Here is a 24,838-nt window from a genome sequence, read left to right on the forward strand (position 1 = left end):
CTTAACTTGTTCTGATTTTCTTCATTAAGGAGTAGTGTCTTTGTCTAACTTGTAGCTATCACATAGTAAATTATATAATTGTTCTATTCAGTATACCTTTTGCTTTTAAGTTTCTGAAAAATTCATCTTACCTACATTCCTATTATGTCACATACATTTGAGGAAATGCTGAAAGTTACTGATTCTTCATGAGAAGATCCCTTTATTCTTCTGAAGTTTGTAGGAAGAAGTTACAATTTGGTTGTGTCATTCTGTTCATAAATGTCATCTAAAGGACTCTTCCTATTAAAGATTGTATGTGAAATGTTTGTTCTGTGAGTGGTGTTTTTTATTACAGCAGAGTGAAAACTAGTTCAGCACCTTGCTGTGTGGCTGCATTGCATCTAAACTTGGTGCCTTCTCAGATGCACTTTGTCTAAGATATTAAAATCTGATCTTTTTGAAGAATGCCAGTTCAGTTCAGTGCAAAACTTACTGATCTGTAGATTAACTGCTATTTGTACAGTATAGTTATACGTACTTTCTGTACTGCTTTATTGCTATTCATACCTCCTTTCTTAGTCAAAAGAAATAGTGGATAAAAAGTTAAGCTTATTATGTGTTAAGAAGGGCAAGTGTAAATGTGACTGGAGAGCAGCAATGTTTTTAATATGAGAGCAAGAGAATAAGCTATAACCGCGTTAGCTACACTGTAAAGTGTTTTATGAAATTGTTGGCCCTTTCCTCCAAAAATCTGTGTTTAGGAAAAAGAAAGAATATAGGAGAGGGCAGGGGGAATTTGGGTTTAGTTGCAAGTTACATAAAAAGTAAACTGAAATAATGCAGGGATAGAATCTACAAGTTTGAAGATTTGTTCATCTAAAAACAGATTTAGGAAGAAGTATTTAAAGGAGATGTAATGTGGATTTTTAGATATCAGTTTATTTATTTCCTCTAGTTTATTGTGCAGTGTAAAAGCAAAGCACATATTCCTAAATCTTTCACTTAAAAAAATGACAATATTATGAAACACAACTGGCTTCATTTTATTAATACAAATATACCCAAGGTGTTTTGATTTTTACTTTTTTTTCATAGAGTAATATAGATTACAGTTTCCATCAATGGAAATGCTTTTTTCACATGATTTAAGTTTTTTTTTTTTACTACTTTTTTCTTTTTTAAAATGCCCAACTTGGTTTAAAGTTAACTGAGGATTTTGATTATAAATAATGTTCACGAAATGTTCTTTGTCTGTTTTCATAAGAATAGTGAATATAATGCCAGTTACTTTGTTTTACAGCAAATCATACATGTATCTCTCTGTTTTGGAGTTGAGCCTGCATGGATAGACTTTTGAGCCTGAACTGAAGCTTTTGCGTGTTTAGAGTTAGCATTTGTACTCTTATTGGCAGTACCCTTATTTTCTCCTCATCCATCATTACCAATTGCTTGATACCTCAGCAGAGGAGTAGATCTTTACGTGCTTACAATATAATTCAAATATGTTTCTACTGCATGCCCTTAAAAAAAAATAAAATCTTTCAGTATATTATCATAGCAAACAAATCTTGATTGCTTTGAGTCATTATGAAATGCTGAATGCAATAATTTTGTTAAATGTGTACAGCTTATGCATATTTTCAGGAAAAATAACCTTCTATCAAGAACTCAGTATGTGTCTGTGAAATGCTTTACTTAAGAGTAGTGGTGATCAGAGTTACAAAAGCAGCTAAGGAGAATGCCATGAAGTTGTTCTTTTGTCCCTGAAAAAAATGATGCCTTATGTTTGCTGTGTATGCAAAGTGGGATCATTATTTGGTCAGTATGCTTTCCCAGAGTCTTTGCTGTGCTGTTGTCCTCATTATATAGATATTTGAAATGAAAGTAAAATGCTGAATCATAAGACCTTCCCTTATTTCAAAAATAGCGTATTTCAGGATTTAACAAAAATAATGTTAAGTATAAAGTGTTTTATTAAAAATTTTTGCAGAACAAGTCCATTAACTGTAGGTATTTCCTTGCTTTTTTATATATCAGAAGACAGATGAAATTTAGAAGTATGTATGCATTCTCCTGTGCAACAAATTCCCTTTCCTTAATGCATATGAAAAGACTCCTTGGAGTATAATTAAAGAAAATGTCTGAGTTGAGTGGTGCGTAATAGGAATTGTAGAAAAAATATTTATCTACAACAAAAATCCCTCACAAAACTGTACAAGTGCCAAGCAGTTTCTGCAGCAGATGTTAGTTATATTTATTGTTGGGAAGTACAGTTGTTCCAGGTTTTCAAAATTCTCTATTTTATTTTATTTTAATGTGTTTTTTCCATTTCCAGATAGCAATTATACTGTAGAAGATGCATGCTGTAAATATTAAGCAACGTCATGAGTAGTTCAGTTCAGAACTATAATGGCTATTTGTAAGAATATCTAAATAACTTGTTTAATTTATAAAACGTAATTTAACCTAATTCTTTTTTTAGGCACGATTGGGTAGGGTATTTCACATTATTGAAGTTATAAGGAAAAATTACAGGAGAGACTAAGTCAAAATACTAATAAGTAAATGTAAACCTTTTTTCCTGTGTTCAGTTGCTGTTTGGCTGTTTCCTAGTTTTTTGTTTTGTTGGGTTTTGGTTTTTTTTTTCGTGTGTGTGTGTGTGGTTTTTTTGTTTGTTGTTTGTTTTTTTTTTTTAATTTTGAAATGAAATTAAGAAAGTAAACTTGACATTTCATTCTTGAAACCATAAATTAAGATGCCAATTTAAATGTTGTGCCTATTACTTCTCTTATGTCAGCTGCTGTGGTGTTTATGTCCCAATGTCAAAGTTCCTTGTAAGTTTTGTTGTTCCTGTGACAGTAGTACATATTTAAGTGGTTTCAGATAGCTGCTAAGTGATTTCAGCTGAGCCATGCTGAAATAAAGACTGCGTATATTAACCAGACTGTAAAACTCAGATGAAAGTATTTGAGTTGATGGGTATGATGCAAAATTTTTAGACTAAAATCACAGTGATGAAGATTAATCATGTATAAGTCAGTTCTGACTGCGGTTTTGGAAATCTCCTGAATTAGTGAAAAAAAAGAGTTACAAGTGAAAATAAATTTAGTTACTTAGCTGATGGAAGATGGCAGCATATCCGTTTGGCCACTGTTTCCTAAATACAGGGTGCAATTCTGAACCAGTGTAGTTAATTACATATATATATTTTAACAAATATCTTGGTGATGGGATATGCTTTGCTTTTCCATCACAAAAGTGCTTCTGATTGTAACAACTGTTGATTAGTCAGATTTCTGTTAAAAGCTTAGAATATTACAGGAGATTTATGGTGATAAAAGCATTGTAAATTGCTTTGCAAGGGAACAGCAGCATTACTTTGATTACCAACTGGTTGATTTTTATTTTGGAATTTGTGCTGCTTTGTGTAATAGTATTGGAAGCTGGATATTGCAGTGGATTCCTGTGATTTGAACCAGTATACAAGCTGAGAGTTGCTTTCCTCCAAGGCCAGAGCAGTATTTCAGAGTCGCAGATAGGATGCATTGGAAGTTGTCCATAGCCACTGTATTTTAGGAACAGGCTATGATGAGCAAACAAACAGTTGTCTGAATCTGTTGTAGACTTGTGGAAGCCATGAAGGACTGGCCAAAGGACAAACAATTGGATGAGGAGGCTTTGCCAGTTCGGTGGTGAAGCTGCTACGTGTTTGGCAGCGTGTTGGTTTTGGCGAGTATCTTCGGTTTTTATATTTAAGGCTGTTTTCAAGATTGTAGCTGGACTAGATGATCATTCTAGGTCCCTTCCAACTGAACTATTGTAGTCTAAGATCACATATGTAAAGACATTCATAGAGTATAACCATTTGCTGCATTTTCTTTTACTTATCTGAAAGTGCAGGCAATTAATGGATTTCTTTTATATATAAAAGTTGCTGATCACCAGTACCAGGGGAAGCCATTGAATATATGTTCTAAATTACCATTTTAAAAAATGCTAGAACTTTTAAAACATAGGCTTGCTAGTAGACAGTATATCAAAAGTCTTCTCAGTCTATTTTAAGATTGTATTGTCTTTCTAAATATTGTTGTCAGAAAGATGGGTAAAAAGGTAATGACTGCACTGATCACAAGTGCTTTTTTTCCTCTTGTCTACAATTTCTTACTTTATAGTTGTGATACTGATATGTGTGTGAAACTGCAGAGGAAGGTCTTTCAGATTTTCTTTTCGAGAAAGCTAGAATAAAAATATCTTTGAATTACAAACAATATGTTTCAAAAGGAAGTGTGAAAAGTTGATCCCAGTTTTACTTAGATTGTGATGTATTTATCTGAGAATATTTTAATGCATTTTGATCTTGAGTCACGGACAGCGTTTAATTTGGTTTTCTTCTAGTAGAAAAATGGAGGATGACTCTCGTGAAAAGAGCCACCTTAGGGATGTGCGGGCTAATAATCTGTTATCCTGCCAGTTTCTTCTCTGTTGTTTATGTCTGGAAATAATTTTGTAGATAAGCAATGTCTTTTTGATGCCTTAAGAGTCTTAAAGCTAAATAACCACTTCAGGAGAATGTCCAGGTTTGTCAGTATCTGCGGAAGCTCTTACTGGTGCCAGGGAGCTGGAGCACATTTGAAACTGTGCTGTCTGGGCCTGCTGATGCTTTATGGGCCAAGTTGACTGCATATATCAGGCTTAATTCCAAGGTGTTATTACTTCTTTTTATTTTGGCGTCTTCATAATAATTTGCCATAGTTCAAGCCTTTTGTAGTTTCAGCTAGTTAGGGGAAAATGGTTTCTTTTTGGAAATCCTGTCAATATACCAGTTGTAGACATCATTACTTAACAGTCTGGAAAACTGTTTTGAACAGTGACACCCAAGGAGGTTTAGCTTCAGTGAGTATGCTTGAGCATGTCTCAGCTAACAGTTTTGAGCAGATAATGCCTCCAGCAGCAGACACTACAAAAACAGCCCGAAACCAAGAATGAAAATGGAGGTTCTCTCTGCAGCCTGTCCCATCCTCACCCTGGTCAAGCCTCTCTAATTAGTTCACCTATCCGAATTCTTAAAGACCAGCTGTTACAAATCTGTGTACTTTATGACAAGGACATGCATAGCAAAGTTAAATCGGGGGCAGATTTTTGGTTTCTTGAGAAACTGTTTCTGAAACTATCTTCAGATTACTGCAGCAAATAGCCAAAATATGGATTCCTACCCTGTTTTGAGATCATAGTGACCTTAATGACCTTAATATTTGCAATCCCCTCACTGCAAATACTTCTTCTCGTCCAAGGTGTATCCCCTGATATTTGAAGATTGTTTTGGAGCTGGACTCTGCTATTTTGAGTATTGGCTGCTTCCTTCACAACTGTGGCCATTGCAGGAACAGAGGAGTTATTTGTCAGACTTCAGTTATGAACACATTTGCAGGAGAGGAGGACATTATTAAACTGATGCTTAGGAAATATTAATTCTGCCTTGTAGAATGCAGAAGTAACTCTTATTTACATGTGTCATAGGAGCTCCTGTTCTGATTACAGAATTTCTTCAGACCTGTTAGGAAGATGTTTTAGGTACAAAAAGATTCTAAAATAAAATAATGTAAATAAAACACAATATGCAAAGATAAAGAATTTAAAAAGTAATCTCTGCATAGATTCACATCCCAGCTAGATGTGAACAGCAAAACAATTTCATCAATTTCATACAGTTGCAAGACTGTTCAATGTAAATATTTAGCGGGTCATATTTGCTTTAATCATTGCATAGTTTAATGATCATACAAATAGCAAGTTGGGTAGTAAATATCTATTACTGCAAAATGCAAGTGACCATATAAAGAAATTAAAATAAGAAACTGAAAATCTTGGAAGAAACTGGATTTTTCTGTTCTCTTTGAGTCCTAGTATAGGAGGAAATAATGGTGAGCAAAAAAGAAATTAAGATGATCTGAAAAGGAACTGTAAAATTATTTTAAAGGGTTTTAAAATTAATTTATCTTGAATGGCTCTACTTTTTCTGAAAATCCCTTTATAATAAATGGTGACATGAAGAATCCAAACAGTAAGAATAATTTTTTGTTTATGTGGGTTTCTGTTTAAATTATGCTTTACTATAAACAAAGCCATGGCAGATAAAAATCCCAATATATTTTTATTAGATCAAAAGAACAATTGGAATTGTTGATAACTCTTAGATGGATAGTGCAGCTTCCAAATACCAATGTACGTAGCTCATTTAAGAAAGAAAAGTGTTTCTCTGAATAGTGAATTCCTAGTCCTGCTCTTGACAAAGAAGTAAGTACTGCATTCAGCTCTGGGGCCCCCAGCATAAGAAGGATGAGGACCTGTTGGAGCGAGTCCAGAGGAGGGCCATGATGATGATCAGGGTGCTGGAGCACCTCTCCTGCGAAGAACGGCAGAGAGAGTTGAGCTTGTTCAGCCTGGAGAAGAGAAGGCTCAAAGAAGGCTCTCAGGGAGGCCTTAGAGCAGCTTCCGGTACCTAAAGGGGCCAACAAGAATTCTGGACTTTACAAGGACAGGTATAACAGGACAAAGGGGAATGGCTTTAAACTGACAAAGGGGAGATTGGGATTAGATATTAGGAAGAAATTCTTGACTGTGAGGGTGGTGAGATTGCATGAGAGCTGGACATGGAGATGATGGCATACATGTGAGACTTCATGAAACCATGATGGGTTTCAAAGTGACAGGATAGGGAAGGGATCATCATTCTGGGTGCATGTTACTGGGGCAGTGTTGCGGTTGTCAAAGACCAAGAAGGAAAGACCTACTATTATAAGGTGAGATGAAATCCTTTCCTATCCTTTCTCGGTTCTGAACTGTTTTGAGTTTTTGGGGTTTTGTTTGGTTAGGTTTTTCCCTCCCCAGGATTCTTTCAAGCCATTATGCTTTTGTAAAAATCTCAGCTGCTCTATGGGTGTAAGGAAAGCCAAATATCAAAGAATGTTCCTAAATTTTGAGTTCAGTGTTGGACAGTATGTTATAGTTTTTGAAAATGGGATAATCCAGACATAAGGAGTAACAGCAGGAATGGAAGGGGACTGGTGACAAAATCTTGTGCACTTCTCCCAAGACTTTACTGGCAGTAAAGCAGAAGAGATGAGTAGAGAGCAATTTGGGATTGAAACAGAAATGAAAAATGGAAGGGAGTTCAGGAAGTTCAAAATCTGTGAAGAGTCCCATAGTTCAGGGAGGATGCAGATGGAGTACTGCTGAGTTTTGCTTCAAGCAGTCCATTGGAGACCACCTTCTGTGGGGATGGATGGATGCTGAGAACTGAGTCCATTATTTCTACAGAAATCTCTTCTATCCAGTGCGTAATGACATTTGGTTCAAAAAGGGGAAGCCATTCTCCCAGCCCTTCTTGCAGTGATTCAGTAGCAGATGCAGACATCGCCCTGGAAGAACATGAGTTACCCACTCCCTAGCATCTGAGAACAATAGTCTCTGTGAGACTAGAAGCAGAGTTTTGAATATAATGACGTTGTTCTGATGAGGATTTGTTGATACTGTGGCATATCATTAGTCATGCCAGAATCTTTATAAGCATAAATGTTTTCTTAAAATAGTTTACATGTTTAGAAAATCTATTACATCAGTCTGACATGAAACAGTAACTTGTTCTGCTGGAATCTGAAATGACCAAAATTTTAGTTGGTCTGGAAAGGAATTGTTAGTGAAGGATCATACAAATAAACTAGGAAACCTATTAAACAAACAAACAAACAAACCCAAAATAACAAACCTCAAACGTGCAAAAAATTAAAAAACTGAGGACTTTTTTTTTCTTGAATCTGTTAATACATTATTCAGATTTATACATTTTTGGGGTTTGGTTTATTTCCTTTTTTTTTTTTTTCCTAACGTTTACAAAAATACCATTTTGACAGTGCATTGAGTAACCCATGACTTTGTGTACGAGGAATTTCTCAGTAACTTTGTTGATATTCTCTGTTGTCTTTGGTTGTTCAAGTTCTGCTCAGGTGTGGGGTTGCAAGGGTCAGAAATACTGTTTTAAAACTAAAGACTCAATATTTGTGTGTAGGCCTTTTTTACAGTTAATGCACACTGAAGTTCTTTATTCAAATACTAATATACACTGTGAGTAATCTAGCAAACTGTTAAAAAGCCAGCAAAACCCCAACCTGCATCAGTGAATGAGCTTTTCTGAAAAGGCTGTTCATCTTACCCACACATACGTATAAAGGAGAATAATTGGGATTACTGCATATATTGTTATAGGTTTGCTATGACTTCATTATTTATTTAAAATTAAGTTGTCCCATCTGTTTCTCTGTCAACACAGGTTTGTTCTGTAAAATTCAAATATTTTTCATAATGTATTATTACAACATTTGCATTCTCATTTTGTTTTTTATTTTACTATCACAGTAAATGCTAAGAAATTATTTACTGAAATTCTATAAAACATTTGAGTATTTTAAGGATTCTTTTCTTTTATTTTCTATAGCTTTGTTCTGTTGCAGTAATGCTTTTGCAACAGACCATATATGAACTACAAACCTACAACCAAATACTCTCTTCTGATTTAGATACCTTTGTTCTTCTTTCCTAATTATGCCTCTACTTGTGACTGAGGATAAAGGAAGTAAGAGAGTGAAATTTGAGTTACTCTATGGCAGAAAAATAAAGGTCTTCAGGGGTGTAAATGAAAATATGTTCTGTCACCAGTATTGCAGGAAACACTTGGGGTCCCAGTAGTTGCAGCAGTGTCTTCATTGGTGGCACAATGTATATTTATTGTTTTAAAAATGCATAACTCATTTTGAATAAGATGAGTTATCTATGTGATTTTTTTAAATGCATTTTGTGGGTTAATGTTGTCATATTTCATTCATTAGGTGTAAGTAGAGACTATCCAAAATTGCTTTCAAAAGTACGTGTGTGCGCAGAGCCTTGTTAAACAGCCAGTACTTGTTACTGAGTAATTTGGTCTGTTCTGTGTATCAAAATTCATTAATTACAGATAGAATTGCTATTTTAATTTTGTTTGTTTGTTTTGGACTTTTCTGTGATTTTTTCTTAGTTGTTTTTAATAAATTGCTGTATGTTCTTAAAAGATGACAGAAGCTACAGGAATGGTGCTGCACATTCTTCAAGTATTGCACATGCCTGCACATCTGTCATGTACCAGAAGAGTTAGAACTATGTAATTCTGGTTGGCTACCTTTTTCTGTGGAAATAATACCTGTATCATTTCTAATGAAGTTCAGAATGCATAATTTGTTTAAATTAAAGTCATAATTGAATGAAGATTGACTTTTAACTACATTCTTGAATAATTAAATATTTGTGTAATGGAAAGAAAATCCACAATATTTTCCATTATTATTTCTTTGGCTAATTTTATTAAGGTAATTTTGAGGTTTATTGAAATCTCAGTCTTAGCACTTAAAAAATCATCTTAACTCTTAGAAAATCTTCTGAAAAACAAGGTATTCCATTTTAAAGCCAAAATGGAGTGTTGTTAAGGGGGAGAAAAGCTTAGTATCTTTGTATTCTGATTTATTATACAGAAGGCTGTTTTTTAACAAAAAAGGTCTTTTTTTTTCTTTTTTTTCCTTCGCTATTCTCAGTCTCTTTTGATCATTGATCTGGGTGACCCCACGCTCAGGGGTTTTTTCTTCATTTGACATGGACAGATTTTTGAAGTATAGCTCTCCTTTGGGAACCTCGGGCAGTTCCACTTGACTAACTTGTGATCTAATGAGCAGTAATGCAGGGTTACAGTGACCATTTTGTTTGCTTTGAGGGAGGATGGCTAGACAGAGAGTGGGAGAGAGGCGGTGTCTGTGGAGAAAAAAGATGCAGGGTGATCGAACAGTGTGAAAAAGACTTGTTAGCCCACATTAGTGTGCCTGATTTACTTCACAACAGGTCAGGAAAGGCCAAAGGCAGGGTTGTCATTAAATTGCAAAGTTGAAAATCCTGGTATTCAAAAGCATTCAGATTTCTGAAAGTTGTAAATTAGAAAGTTTGTGGTTCATGTTGAATTTGCCAGGAAGATATACAGAAGTACCAGCTTCTCTAAAACATGAAAGGTACATTATAAAATCATGCTGTAAATATAAGAAGAAAACCAGCTTTTTAAAGTACTTTCATGGTTGACTGTTTTACAATGAGACTGGGTGCGAAAGAAAGGCCAAACACTAACAAGGTCGTCGTACTTTCTTTATGAGCCCTGGGGACCCCTTAATTATGTGCCCGTGCTGCTTATTTTGAGATCTGTAGAGTGTATGTGTACGTGTGTTTGTATAATATATAATTTTTTGTTTGTCTTTATTAAGTGCATACACTTGTATATATACGCATATGCATATATATGTCAAAATAAAAATCAAGCACCAGTTGCCCAGGAATGTGAAATTGGAGTCTTCTGCAGCGTTTTATGTTGTTTTTTTTCTTAGATCCTTTATTGTTTCTCTTGAATGAAAATTAAACGCTAATCTTCATGCCACTGGCCATGAAATTGAAAAAGATTCACCTTAAATTTACATTTATGAACTCAAGAGACCAAAAGAACACCATTCTCTTTGTGTTCTGAAAAACTGCTTTTCTTAATAGAAAAGGCTGTTTCCTAGCAATTGTATTTGACTTGGCAGCTTTTTCATCTTTGGCTAATATTTGCAGATTTTTTTATTGCTGCTTTTTAATTGCAAAAAGAGTGAATTAGAGCTACGTATTTCTGAATTTACATTTCTTCTTCTGTTACATTCACTTACTTAGCAGTGTCTTGAATCTCCATGATTTGAAGAGTACAACTGCCATGCAGAATATCCTTTTAAGCTGTTGCACTGATAGGCTTTAACTCATAGCAAACTCCTGTCATTGCTATTTCTGATCTGGCTGGCTTTTGTAAAAATTGAAATACATGCAGCCTTTTAACTATATTATCATTGTGCATTGAAGCAGTAAGTAATAAAACAAATGGGTGGTCTTAGGGGTAAAGTACTTTCTGCTGTCTGCTACCAGAAGTTTCACTAATTGATTCTTACTCCTGATGGCTGTCAAAAATCAGATTTCCACAACTGGCATACAACTGTGTTAGCTTTCAGATTGTACTACGTGGACAGTTTGTTGTCTTGATCTTTGTGCGTCTCATGACAACTTGTAAGTATACAAAGGTAAATGTCTGAGAACAGCTGACCATAATTCATAGAATTTTTCTTTTCTGACTTTAGGAGCTGTGCTCTCATTGATCATTCAAATAATTCCATTGGCATTAAGGGAGTGTCTCGACTTGGTTAAAAGGAAGACAGTAAGATGTCAGGCTAATCATGTTGAACATTAGCTTTTGGTTTTGGTTTTTACTTGCCCTGGATTATGTATTAGTATGTGCTGCCAGATTATTTTTGGTTTATCTTGAGCCTCTTTTGTTTCAAGTGAACATATGTTACAGTTTTACCTCCTGATAAACTTAAGTTTACATGACAGTTGAACATGGGAAACAAAGTATGTTCTCTGTCTGCAGTGCTGCATTTCGCAGTGACTTTCCCAGTGTGTCACTCTTGTTTTTATCACATTGTAAATTCACTTATTATTGGATTTTTGGTGCTGTTTAAAAATAAATTAACTCTGTACCATGTTCAAAGTAGCTTAGTGGTTTTGAGACTTGAAGACTAGTTTCAAAAAATTTTACTATAATGCAGTTCCACCTTCTTTATTATTTTAACTCATGGTTAGTTGCAGCAACTTGGTGGTGGTACATTCTAGGAAAGTCTGCACTTGACTAGCTTTCTCTGTAGCTTTAGGTCATGTTGGTCAATGGAAATTTATTAGGGCATAAAATGTTGGAAAAATGTTTAACAAATCAGAACACTGAATCAAAACACACTTAAGCTTTACTACTGTTCTGCCCATTCTCCAAATAATGTTGTCTGTGCAGTGTCTATGCACTCTTTATTAGCTCTGCTATTTGATTTAATTATTCAGTTACTCAGTGTGTCTGAATTAAGTCATCTCTGCCAATCTGCTTATTACAAAGCATTTGGTCAGTGAGAAGAGACTAATGTCCTCTTGCTGGACTAATTTTTAAGGGTGTTTGGGTATCAAGACACTGGAGCAGTATTTCAAAATTGGCTTGTAAGTGAAAGTCAATCCAAGAATAGATTAATGTACTGATACTGCCAGCTGCAGGCAGTGGAAGAGTAAATGTTACCCATCTGAAGAACACAGTAAACTTTAATATATTCTTGTTGGATTTCTTAGAGACGTGAATAATTCTTGTAACATGGTATATGGCAGTTCTTTTAAAAAGCACAAAAGGTTTGTTGCCATGTAAATTGTTTTCACAAAAACTTGCCAGGTATTATATGAAAAGATTAAGATCTTTTTTGATGGAACTATTGTTGCTTGGTTCAGGAAGACTGTTCATGAAAGAAGAGGGGATATGGCCAAATGCAGGCACTTGGAAAATTTTCCTTCCAGTTCATAATTGTCTTTCAGGAAAGCATTTCTTGTAATACAGAGACGCTAATTTGTGATAGAGTTGCTAAAATGCAACATACAAATTTTTTCTGTTGATCCATATGTCACAATATGTAACATGCAGCAAAGCGTTATACCTTCCTGCAGGTTAAGCTACAGTTTCTGCAGGTTATCCACCATAAAATCCTTAATGGTGTGAAGTGGTCATGAGTTAGATCACATCTTGGGTGGGATGCAACCATTAAGATTTAGCAAAATAGGAAAAACAAAATATAAATCTAGTTGCAGATGCTCTTTAACCAAAGAAAATGGGTGTGCCTTCTTATATTTATATGAAGTCATTATTTGTGTTTCTGGGCTGTATTTGAGAAATATATCCCTAAAAATGTTCTAAACTGGGAGTGCAGTAGCTAGTACGTTGCATAAAAATGGAGTGTTATGCTATGCCAATGGACTCCAACAATTTGGATTTTAGGAACTGTGAAAAGTTCTTAAAATGTTCCCCAGATGTATTTTGCTACCTTTTGGAAGTCATTCCTTCTGTGCATTAGGAAGAAATCTTGCCTAACCAAGAAAATGAATTCAATAATGCCACCCTTCCCCTCCATAAATAAGAAGGTGGGGGTGGTAATACTGTGTCTGGGAAAGGAAGCAAAAATGTATGCTTGGATATCCATTGCCGGCTGTTGTAGGGAGTGTACTTGCCAGCAGTTTCTGGCAAGCATATTCTTTCCAAACCCTCTCAAACTCTCCAGGCATTTAAAAAGTCTTCTGCCTGTTAGTCACCTTTCACTTACTTGTAGTGTAGAAGGAATGTTTATTGACTGAAGAATTGCCTGTTTTTAAATTGGGAACACTGGATTAAGTTTTTGTTTTGTTACATACTAGTTTGTTGACGTTTGTTGACATTTATTTGACACTATGATTGCGTTAGAAAGATAGCTGTTAGTGGCCAAACCAGGTCAAAGCTTAGAGGGTCTGCTCTTGAGAGTAGTAAGGCCCAGGATTTGGATGATGGTTTTATTCATGTAGAAGGCAGCAGATCATCAAGTCCCTCACCCCTATCAGGGATGGATACTTTAGAAGTGAGCTGTGTTCAAAGGGTAGGTCAGCAAAACAGCATCTCCATTTTTGATAGAACCTGGGTAATTTTAAAATCTGTGTCTGGTGGTAGGGCACGTGGAGCTTCCTTGTGTTAGTGTGATTCAGTTCTGGTTTGGTGCTTGAGCCCTCTTTCGTGTACTGTCAATCAGATTGTGCATGGGTCTGAATCCATAAGGCATTTGAAGGCAAAATGAGTGGTGTATGTTAAGAATCACTCAATAAAATTCAGAATCTGCAGCCATAACCAGTGCTCTGCTGGGAAGGAGACCAGATAGCTAAGGACTGTGCCCTAAAACACTGTTGAAGCCACTTAGGGCAGAGAGTGGTTGGAGGGAGAAAACAGATGCAGTGAAAGCCAAGGAACTTCACTATTGTCCTAGGTAGAACCATAGCTGATGGGAGACAAGAAATCGAGTTGTTGGGATGTGTGATACTTTGCAAAGCTGGCCTTCTCTGGAATTTGCAGGTTCATAATTGTAATTCTGTTCTTTGCACTCCATTTTTTTCCCAGACACAAAAAAAAACCCAACCCTGAATTAAAGAGCTACCTCTGTTATAAACTGTTGTACCAGAACATCTGGGACTGTACTGCCCTTTCCTTCATGTTTTTTAGGGAGAAGGCTAAGTGGATCTTTTCAGGCATCTTGCTCCCTGTACTAGGTGTTTAACTGATAACAGTAGTGTAGTATCAGAACATACCAAGTCTTTTAATGTGTTTGCATGTCATCTTTGACGTAAGTAAACAGACAGCTATTCACTTTGCAAGAATTTAAGCACTAGTAGACTGTCTGCTACAACCACAAAGCTAATGGCCATATAATTGTTGGTGATTCCAATGAGAGTTTGAATCTGAAGCGGGAATTGAGAGCTTAATGTAGAAGTTGGACAGTTAGAACAGTGAGCAAGACTGTGGTGTGCTAGTTGCTACTATGACTCTTGAGTATTTCCATCATTTTTTCCAGGATGGCTGTGATTCAGTCAACATCACAGTGCTTTTATATGCATAGACCCTGATCTACTCAAAGAGGTGTGCTCATATGGAGTCCCTCACCTTACTTATGTTAGTTACTGTCATGATATTGTCTTTGGCTGGAAAAGTTATGCAAAGCATTGAAACAATAAACTACTATGGCAGGTTTCTGGTCCTGGGATTTTATAATTATTTCGATGTCTGTGTTCTGAGAAATATGATTTTAAGTATTCTGAGAACCTGCAGTGAGTAACTGAAAATGCTTCATAATACAATATGTGTTGTCAGGTATTGTGATCAGGCAATGGAGAAGGAGTTGACTTGCCTTGGTCAGGATTATCAGGGACTCACTGTTGACCATTTGACTAAGCCACATTGAATGCTGGAAAAATCTGACAAAAACAGATTTTCACATGACTCAAATTTAGTTTTGTTTTATGAAATAAGATTGTATTTAAACTTTGAATTTATATTCAAATATATTTAAAATACATTTTTAAGTATACTTACATAACCTGTCATTTTGTAACCCATTTGACATCAATAGTTGCAAATTAATTGAAAAAGGTATTAGTGCTGCTCTGACACTTTAAGTGTTGTGTCATTCAAAACCTTTTTTGACCCTTTGAAAATGATTTTGAGTCTGGGTTCTCTTTTATTGTAGTAATTGGAAAGAAGCATAGCCCTGTGAGGTTCTGAAATGGCATTCCTGTGTTACCCAAGACATAGATAACATACAGTATCTCGTAATTAGTTACCTGTTGTAAAGAAATTATTCTGCATACTTTATTCATTTCAGTATGGACCAGTAGCTTTCTTCTGACTGCTGGTGTCTGATCTAGAAACAGTTGAGTTGTTCCCTAAGCCTAATGTTTCTTGAGCTCTACAGTGCTTTAATATTCTCTACTGGTATGATCATTTTCCTCCTTGTTCATTCGGCTATGCTGCTAAAGAATACAGAAATACCATCCCTATAAAATACATTTTAGATATGTGGGAAGTCCATACCGAAGTGGTCATTTTGCTGTTATACCCACTGAAATCCAAAAATTTCTCTTACCCTGTAGATTTCAAATTCTCTGTTACTGTTTTCATTATTTCTGTTGTTTCCATTTCTTTTGCTCGACTGTATGTTCTTAATGGGTTTTTAATTCATCTTTCATGCAAAAAAGAAAAAAAGTTGGAAGTATTTCAGAATTAATAAGGATGTAGGTGCTAATATTCATAATATAAGTGTTAATGTACAGAGTGTAAGTGCTAATAGATACCAAGTCTTTAATTTTGTATTAATAGGCAAAAAGTAGTCTCAGCTAGTGTAGTGGTGTTGTTTGCAAGCGTGATAAAATTCTGCATTTTTTCCCGAGATGAAAAAGAAACCTTTAAATCTGATTCTCAGTTCTCTTTTTTGGACCTTAATTGTTGCTTCATCAGTTACTTTGTTCTTAATATAGACTGATGAGACTGTTCAGGAGTCAAGTTTTTGGGAGTTTTGTGAAGACTGGTGTAAAGTATTACTGCTGAAAAGTGTGGCAATCCTGTACCTATTAAAAGAATTTGCAGCTTGAGCTCCACAAAAGACTCAGCAAGAAACTGATGTAGTTCTATAGAAATGCAGGAAAACTCTGCCAGAGACCCTGCAAAACACCACAGGATTCCACAGATTTAGCATTCTTCAGCTGACTGCACTCTGGACAACTGCTGTACCTCTACAACAGCGGTAGATCTGATCAGGACCAAAAGTCTCACAGCCTCTATCAAAGTCCTCTGTTGCATCTTCAGACTGTGCTTAGATGACTGCTTTGTCTAGTGCTTGGAAATGGAGAAATGTTTTCCTATATGCAGCTTTTGTTACAGTGTGGACAGTTATTCATCACCACAATGTTTATAATTATCTTACTTGAAAACACTCTGAAAGTCTTAATTTCTGGTGATAGGAGGAATAGGAGTTTGATTTTTAGGAGGATAGGAGTTTCATTTTTAGGTAACTATGCTGTTAGTAGAATATTTGCTGTTCCTATAGAGGAAGAATTGTGGATACCACCATTATAACCTTTCTGTTCATGAGCTTTGAGGCATTGAGGATTATATAAGAAATAAAACCTCATCAGCATAATTTTTAATGCCAAGCATGGTTCAGGACCAGAAATCTTCCAAGAATCCCATTCTACTTTTCTTTTAAACTGTGTGCTAGGTAGTGGATCTTGCAAGATTTCTGTGCTATGGTACTGTGTTTTAGGGCCATATCAGCTTTTCTGTATTTCATAGCACTAGGAAAACATTATTATTTACACATAGTATCTAAAGTTTTGCTTTGGAAGTGCCAAGCCACATGTTTCTTATAGACTCTCTCGGAGGCTGGCAGGCTATTGTTAGAAAATACAAGGTTTATTTTTGTCATGCAGTAATAATCTCCTGCTTGTCTTTGCAGACCTGAGTATTTCATCTTAAATTTGACAGGCAAACAACAAGGGAGAAGAGATGAAGAGCAGAAAAGAAAACTATAGTCCTAGAAAATTCCTTCCCCCCCCCCCCCCCCCCCCCCCCCCCATGAAAATAGTTTTTCAGAGAAAAGCATATTTACCGACCGAGTGTGCCAGTTAGTGTCAGCAAGCACTGAGTGGGAAGAGGAAGCCTAAAAACCAGAAGATGAGAGCTGTGCTCATGTGTTTGCCTCCCCCAAAGAATTGAAGCTGTTGGTGTTTGGGACTCCTTGTCAGAAGCTCAGTCTCACCTGTCTCTGGTGCTCTGCAGATCTGCACTGGTGACTGTTGCCCTCACAAATGTGTGCCTTAGAGCAATTAAAATTTTACCAAAGTATACTGAAAAGAAATAAATTAGGTATGTGTGTATCATGTAGCTACTGAATTCTTTAAAGATAAAAACAAAGGCCGCTACAGAAGCAAATTAAAGCCCTTGGGAGCTGACATGGTTATTGAAAGCTTTAGCAGAGCTGCCCTGCCATAAAAAAGTGCCTTCCTATTATCATTCATTTTGGTCTCAGAAAAGGAATTTATGATCAAAGTTTTGTTTGAGCACAACGTAATGGCACAGTTAAGCACTCAGATTAGATTTTGCCAAAGTTAGCTGGGGATTTGGGTCTTTTTGTTTTGTTAACAGGACGCTCATCCTGTAGTAAGAAGAGCATTTTACCCCTTGAAATGTTTACCCTTTAAAATAGAACTTTACCTTGTGTGGCTCTTTAAGACTACTTTTAATCATAGCTCCATTAACAAAAAACAAACAAGAAAAGTGGAAGAATCTGTCTACAATATTTCTGTTGGCATAAAGAAGTTATATTTTTGACAATTAATATACCATAATATAATTCTTTTTTGTCATGCAAGATAATTGCCGGTTGTTTCATAGGGTAACACAGTTTCCTTTAATCCAAAGAGAGCTTCTGATGGAGAGAAATTAAGATGACAGTTGTTACTTGGAGCGGGAGAAATCATTACAATTATACTGAGGTGTTAAGAAATACAGGTTCATTTATTGTTTGCTGTACAAGTCTGTAGTTGTCTTTGTGGAAGTAGTTTATTTCTGCAGTCCAGCTTACATGCATATAGGAAAGTCTTAATAAATGTTGTAGGATGATAATGATAATCTGTAGTTTCGAATAACTTGGAGACACCAAGTACAGGTGAAAGAAATGTTGATTTCTGTGTCAGAAAATGAAAGCTCCAAAGATTTTGATGTTGAAATGAGTTTTTTTAAACTGATAAGAGGTCATTTAAAACAAGGGTCAAGAATCTGAGTTTATACAATTCCCTTAACATACGTTCATGCTGGTATACATTGAAATTTTGGAAGTAGCTTTAAAAATGCTGTCTGATAGAGTGATAAAAGCAATGAGAGCCATCAGCCAACTTAAGTGTCTGTCTCGAAAGACCATGGGAAATCAGAGTATTTTTCTAGTCCTGTATGTGAGATTTATAAAAAGAATGCTTTAGAAGCTAACTGTTGGATTTAGAAGACTGCCTTTGGAGTGTGTTGAAAGAAACAATAGAGGTTCCCCCTCTGCTGGTAGAGAGTTCAGTGTTCAAGTCATTTCAGTGTATGTACTCAAATTTGATTTGAGTTTTAACATGTTTATGCAATAAAAAAGCCACTCTTACACAGAATAAACTATCGTGAATCTACTGAAAGCATTTTAAAGTGAAATACAGTACAACTGAAGTTATCAAGTTTCCTGTCTGTTTATTCTAGCTGGCACATAACAAATTCACATCATGTCCCATACTGAATGTACTGTATTGTATTATAACTAACCTGTTGCATTGTTCATCTTGTTTTTTACCCATTTCAGTGCTGTTTAAGAGTTTTGTCCTGATAGGCAGCCCTTTGCACTCATGCTTTTTAAGAGACTTTCAATTCAGTTTAATTAAGAATCTGCTCATATTGCCGTATGCATGCTTTTCAGGAGAATTTCTCAAGTCTTCCTTCTGCAATGGGAAACGGTTCTACCAAATTTTGCACTTTTAGTACTCAAGAAGAGTGAAAATTTTAGGGAGAGGAGAAGTAGATTATTCATTGTGAGAAACATGTACCATAATCCACTAGGAAGTGAACCAACAGGTAAATGGAAATGAAGAAACAAACAGAAAGCCATCTTAAGTACACCTCTCGAAGGCCCACATGAATTCTTGCTGCCTAGTGTGTTTGTCCTGGGACTGGTGTGAAATCTTATTGTCCCAACAGCCCCAGTGGTGTGATAGTTATGCCCCTACCAGAGGAGAGATTGCCCATAAGGAAGGAAAATAATTCTACTGTCTCTTTGCTGGCTTCTTCCAACTTTTCTTTTTCACGTTTGGCTACTTTAAATCTCGCTCTTGGCTTTAGATTTAATGTTCAATATGATGGTGAATCAATTCCTTATTTTAAAATGTAAAATGTTGTGGCTGGTGATTTACCTTTGTGTGTGTGTATACTGGGGGATCTGTGTGTGAAATAAAATGTAAATGGTGACTACTTTTATAGAAAATACGTCAAAGGTTTAGATCCTGAAATATAGTCCAAAATTGTTTTATTTTAGTACTGCAAATATTATCATTACTTTGGTTAAGTACTTAGAATAAATATTATTATACATTTCAATTAATGTCCATTTCTTATGGATATAATTAAGGGTTTCTTACAACTAAATAAAAATGTTTCCACAGTTCATGTATTCATACGCTAATAAGAGTATGAAAACATGTTACTTTGCATAAAAAACACACAAAAGTTAACTTTTTTAAATGAAGTCAAGCATGTAAATATAAGAGTTAAATTTCCTTATGCAGGCTTATTGTTGTCTCTCTGTACATCTAGCCAGTGTAAATAAGACAGAATTAGGTTTCGTTCCCCTAAGAAATATAATTCATAAGAGGACTGTGGATGAGTCTAATACGATCATTCAGCTACAGCTGAATGGAATTTCTTATTGAAAAGAAACAGCACCATCAGCCAAAGGGGGTTTCACCTTCTCTTAAGCAGTGGTCAGTCTTGGAATTCTTAGATGTTTTTTGTAGCTTTTTTTGCGTGAAAAATGTTAAGCAGTGTTAATACTTCTTTCTCTTCTCCACTTTTTCAGCATGAGTTAAATGATTTTGATCCTTAAGAAAGCAGGTAGGCTTTTTGCCACAAAATCTGATTTTGATTTTCATATTTTTTTAATGCTTCTGGATTCACAAAGGTCTTGTCGGTCATACTCTCTGTTCTTTTGAGAAAAATAGTTCTGGATTTTTAGTCACCGAATTTGTTTTTATATGACTGTTGGTGTCTGTGGCAAATATTAATCCATTTCTATTGGAGTTTTTCTGTTTTGTCTATTTGCATTAAATTTAAACTAAGAACAATCATGACTTCTCAACCTTCTGTTGTATGCTTGCCTTTCAAGGTGATGCAAATTCTGTCTACCGCTACTACTGTTATTTTGTTCTGGCTGAGAAAGTTAAATATGGGGTGATGTATTTTCGTATTAAACTATCACTAAAAATAAGCAATTACTGTTACAAATGAAATTGTAATTGCAACTTTTATGATATTTTAATTTTGCTTAATTTTCTTTGAATTTAACAAATTATTTTAATGATTTTCAGCTAAATTTTGAGGCTGGCTACTCAGAACTTGACTATATGCCTCCTCTATATACTAGACATTAGTAAAAACTAATGAGGAATAGGGTTGACTTGAAAATTTGGCTACTTCTATATGCCTGGCGAGTTCAGAATTATCCCTGTTTATACAGCCTTTGGCAATTTAAGCAATGTGTTTTGTCACCTGCTTTGCCGTCTCATGAAGCGCTGGAACTTTTATGAAGAAATAGAAAATATGACTTTGAATCCTTGACGTCTTTTAAATAAATGCACATATTGATAGTGACAGATTGCTAAACTTGGCGTTAGACACTTAGCTGTGTTTCTTGCCAAAAGTAATCCAGATGTGCATAATTTATCCGCCTGCCATATGTGCACTGACATGTCTTTCTATAATCAACTGTCTGTTGAGTATTGTTAAACAGTTAAATGTTCTTTATCAACTATCTTTTTGAATAATGCTAATAAGTCCTTTAAGGAGTTAAGGAGCAACAAGACCTAAAAATAGCTTCTTGAGCTGCAGAAAGCAACTTCAGATTCTCAATTGTCCAAAAGGCATACATGTGCAGAAAAAAAATCACTGGTAAAAGAAGCTTATGTAAATACTGTTTTAGGTGGTGTTATACAACTAAGGAGGATACGTATTTTACGTAATCTCGTTATGATGGGACAGATCTCTGTTGTGACAGTGTAAAGGAAGTTGCTATGGAATAATAACATTAATTAATAAGGATATTTTTTGTATGAGGTGTTTGTTGAAAGGAGAAAATGAACTTGACAAGCAGGAACCAAACATGTCCTGGCATTGAGTTCAGAAGGAGTTGTAGGAGGACATTTGTGTCATTTGGAATATTTCATCATATCTTCGGAAGAAACAGCTCCCGTATTATGGCGTGTTTTGCACCAGGTGTTTGTTCTTCAGCTGTCCTCAGAATGTTATTTATTGATTAGTAATATTACATGACCTGAATAGGAAAATTCCTGTGCAGAAGGTTTTCTCCAAGGAATTTGTTATCCCAAAATTCTGTTTGCAAAAGAAGCAGTGATCCATAGAAGTATTCCCCTTTTATTTCCTATGTGCTTATCCTTTCACCCCATTGTCATAATGTTATCAGAATATTAACACGGATAATCTGTCTTTCATTAATCTATGAGTCAGATCCCAGTGTATAGGAAGGTGTGTGGTGGTCATGTAGAGCAAAATGCACACAGTGTGTCATGGTTCTGAGTTTCCCCTGAGGAGAAGAGTGTCTGTCTCTGTCTGATGTACCTGTGCATACAGGTAAGTATTTATCCCTACAGTTATAAAGATATTTATCTGTTCTACATAGGCCTGTCTTTGTAGCAATCTGCTTTGGTTTTTCAACTCCCCCCCCCCAGCAGTTGCATAACTTGTGGCATGATTAGCAGCTCTTCTTCATCATCCTGGGAGGTCTCAGTCATGACCTTTCCAACTGCTGATTTTCATCATTAAGATGAGCATAGGTGTACATAAGCTGTTGAGAGCACCAACTGCATGATGCTTGTTTCCAGGTCATCCATATTTGAGCAATTCAGCTTAGTTTGTACAAGGAAAGATGTAAGATACCTACGTAATGCCCTGAAATTGGGTTACCGTGCTAGACACACCAGTGCAGCAAACAGTTCTTGCTACCATCTTCTTAGAAACCATCTTTGCTGAAATGGTTGAAAGATGCTACATAGTTTGTAGGAGCATGCTTCGAGGTTGTAAGCATTGCTGTTTAAATTACAAGACTTCAACTTGGCTCTCTGACCAATGCATTCAGTCTAAATGGAGATACTAATTCAGTGTTTTGAGGTGTTAAACTCCTGTAGTTACCAAAAATACAAGGCTGTATGGTGTGTCAGAGTACCCTCATGCAATTGCTGGTGGTAAGCAGGAAAGGCAGGAGGTTTCTTTGGGAAAGTTTGTTGGGTGTTGGTCAACAGTTCAAAATCTTCTGAAGTTGCTAGTGTCTTAGTTAACAATGCTTGTTGATCATGGGTTAACATTGATCCATGCTGCTTGAACTTCTCTGCTCACTAAACTGTGCTACAGCCACTCTACTAGGCTGTCTGCCCTTTAAAAACAAACCAACCAGATGCCAAAATCAATGGTCTCTGGTGTGTTCTTAGCTGCTTCTGGGAACTGATCGCTGTATTGAGCTGTTTCCTAAAGTATACAAGTTTTGTCTAATTTTTTAAGTTGCTTCATGTTTACTTGTCTAATGAAGAACTAGCAGGCAAAATGCAGGCAAAAAAAATTTCTGAAGACATTGTCTATGTTCCTGATGAAGGGGCAACTTCTTGCCCTTGTGAAGCACCGTGGAATATCAGTATTACATAACCAACCAGAAATTTGCATCATGTATTACTCTCCCTTACCTGAAAGGAAACTCAAACTTACTTCAACAACTATTCCTTGTAATGTAAGTTTTCTTCAGTAGTATAAATTGACATTTTTTGAAATTCAGATACTATGGAGTTAAGAAATTATCTTAGAATTTTCAGTGCTTTTTTTTTTTTTTGTCTTCTCATTGGTTCTGGTGTTTTACCCTTTGTTACAATCCTTACTAAAACCATGGATGTGAATTCCTCCTTCTGCCCCCTTATTTAAAAAAACCCACATACATCACCAAACCCCATTGTCATCTGTGATACTCATTCAGGCAACGTATTTTAGGGATTAATCACACCTTTATTAATCTGCATTCAGCTTTATAATAATTTACAAAAATGTATACTCTTTGTTACTTGATCATTTCAGTTTCTAAGAGAACAGTATCTTCGTAAAGATCTCAGGTAAGAAAGTATGTGTTTTCTCTAGAAAATGCTAATGTAAATCAAAATACAGATTGGTGCTTGCACTTAGTGAAATGCACTTGTGCATACATAAACCATAATGTTTTCCATTGCTTATATCTTAGATAGTTGTATAAACCTCTGAGAAACTTCCAGAAGCCACTGAAATACATGTCTTTTATGAAAAAAAACCCAACACTTTTTTGCTCTGATAACTTATGCCCTGAATTTGCTAGAGCTGTAATTTTTTGCTACAGAATTATGCACCAGAATCTTTGTTTTCCATTTTCTTTCTTAAACTGTTTCTGTCTCAGTTCTGGGAGCCACAAACTCTTTTTTGAAAAAGTAAAAAGCTTAATAAATGATACTACATTATTATGTTACACAACCACCTGAAACTTAATGATTGCGGCATTTTCAAATTCTTATCACTAATCATTTAGTCAGAATCAGTTACATCCTAGCCACTTTTGCCATGATAGTTTTGTCATTCCATATGTTTCCTGGTAAGCAGAGGAAAGGAGGGAGTGGAAAGGACAGGAGAGGAAAGATTCAAAATTAACATGGATGTGTGCATGTATGTTTACGTAGGTCCTCCAGACAGTGCTGCAGCGAACATCAACTGAAATACAATATATCTGTGCACTGTACTTTTAAAGCCCAACAGCATTTAGTCATTTTATTTTGTCTTCAGTTACATTTACCGAAAGACTAATTAATGTACTAGAAAAGTGATTTTGGCCAGTGAAGAGCTAGCCTGAAAACTGAACTCTCTCATTACATTTCCATCTATCTATCTTGCAAAAGTAGACAAGACCCTGGATGGACTACAGTTTGAAAGGTTAGTTGAAAAGATTAAAGGTGACTTGTAAATGGAAAATGGCAACTTTGTGCTTTTGGATTCTAAACACATCTGGTCTAGTGTTCCTCTTGTTGAGTGGTAGGTCTGCCAAGACTTGTTGCAGACTTTGTGGAGCAGTAATAATAAACCTGTTCAGAGAGTTTAAAGGAACTTGGCATGCCATATGGCAGGTTCTCGAGTAGTTCCGTCAGGAGCCAAGTGTACTGTAATAGACCCCTTTTAAATTGTTGGCTTACATGAAAACTGGAGATGTCTGTGTTTTCTCCTTCTCTCCCCCCTCCTCTGAAGTACAAAAGGGAGATGAATTTATTAAAATGCTTCTTTAGTGTATGTTATTGAGCTGTGAAAGAGACCAATAGATAAACATTATTGTAAATCTGCAGATGTACTCTCATTTATGCCTGTAGGCAAGATAAATTTATCTACTTATGTTAGAGGAGTCTTTAATCAGATAATCTGTTATTGCAAGTAGTTTAGATCATGAGGTGAGTAGTTTTTAAACAAACCTTTACAATGTGTGTAGACTTTGCTGGTCCTGTTCTTCATCATGAGAAACATAAAGCACAGTCAGGT

General features: G+C 35.7%; 1 protein-coding gene across 6 annotated transcripts in view; it reads left to right on the top strand.

Moving 5' to 3' along the window:
- ARL15 (ADP ribosylation factor like GTPase 15) overlaps nucleotides 1-24,838 on the top strand; it is a 221,690-nt gene that overhangs the window by 91,658 nt on the left and 105,194 nt on the right. Inside the window, exon 5 of one of the 6 annotated variants that reach the window (XM_062604282.1) lies at nucleotides 111-305. The exons of the other annotated variants lie outside the window; for them this stretch is intronic. Within the exon in view, the coding sequence (XP_062460266.1) occupies nucleotides 111-161 (51 nt within the window). The 3' untranslated portion in view covers nucleotides 162-305. Of the gene's footprint in view, nucleotides 1-110; nucleotides 306-24,838 lie in introns of those variants that run through there. 6 annotated transcript variants of the gene reach the window in all.

This window comes from Pezoporus occidentalis, unplaced genomic scaffold (genome assembly GCF_034315485.1).
Source record: "Pezoporus occidentalis ecotype Australia unplaced genomic scaffold, CSIRO_AGI_Poc_V1 ctg85, whole genome shotgun sequence".
NCBI classification, from domain to species: domain Eukaryota; kingdom Metazoa; phylum Chordata; class Aves; order Psittaciformes; family Psittacidae; genus Pezoporus; species Pezoporus occidentalis.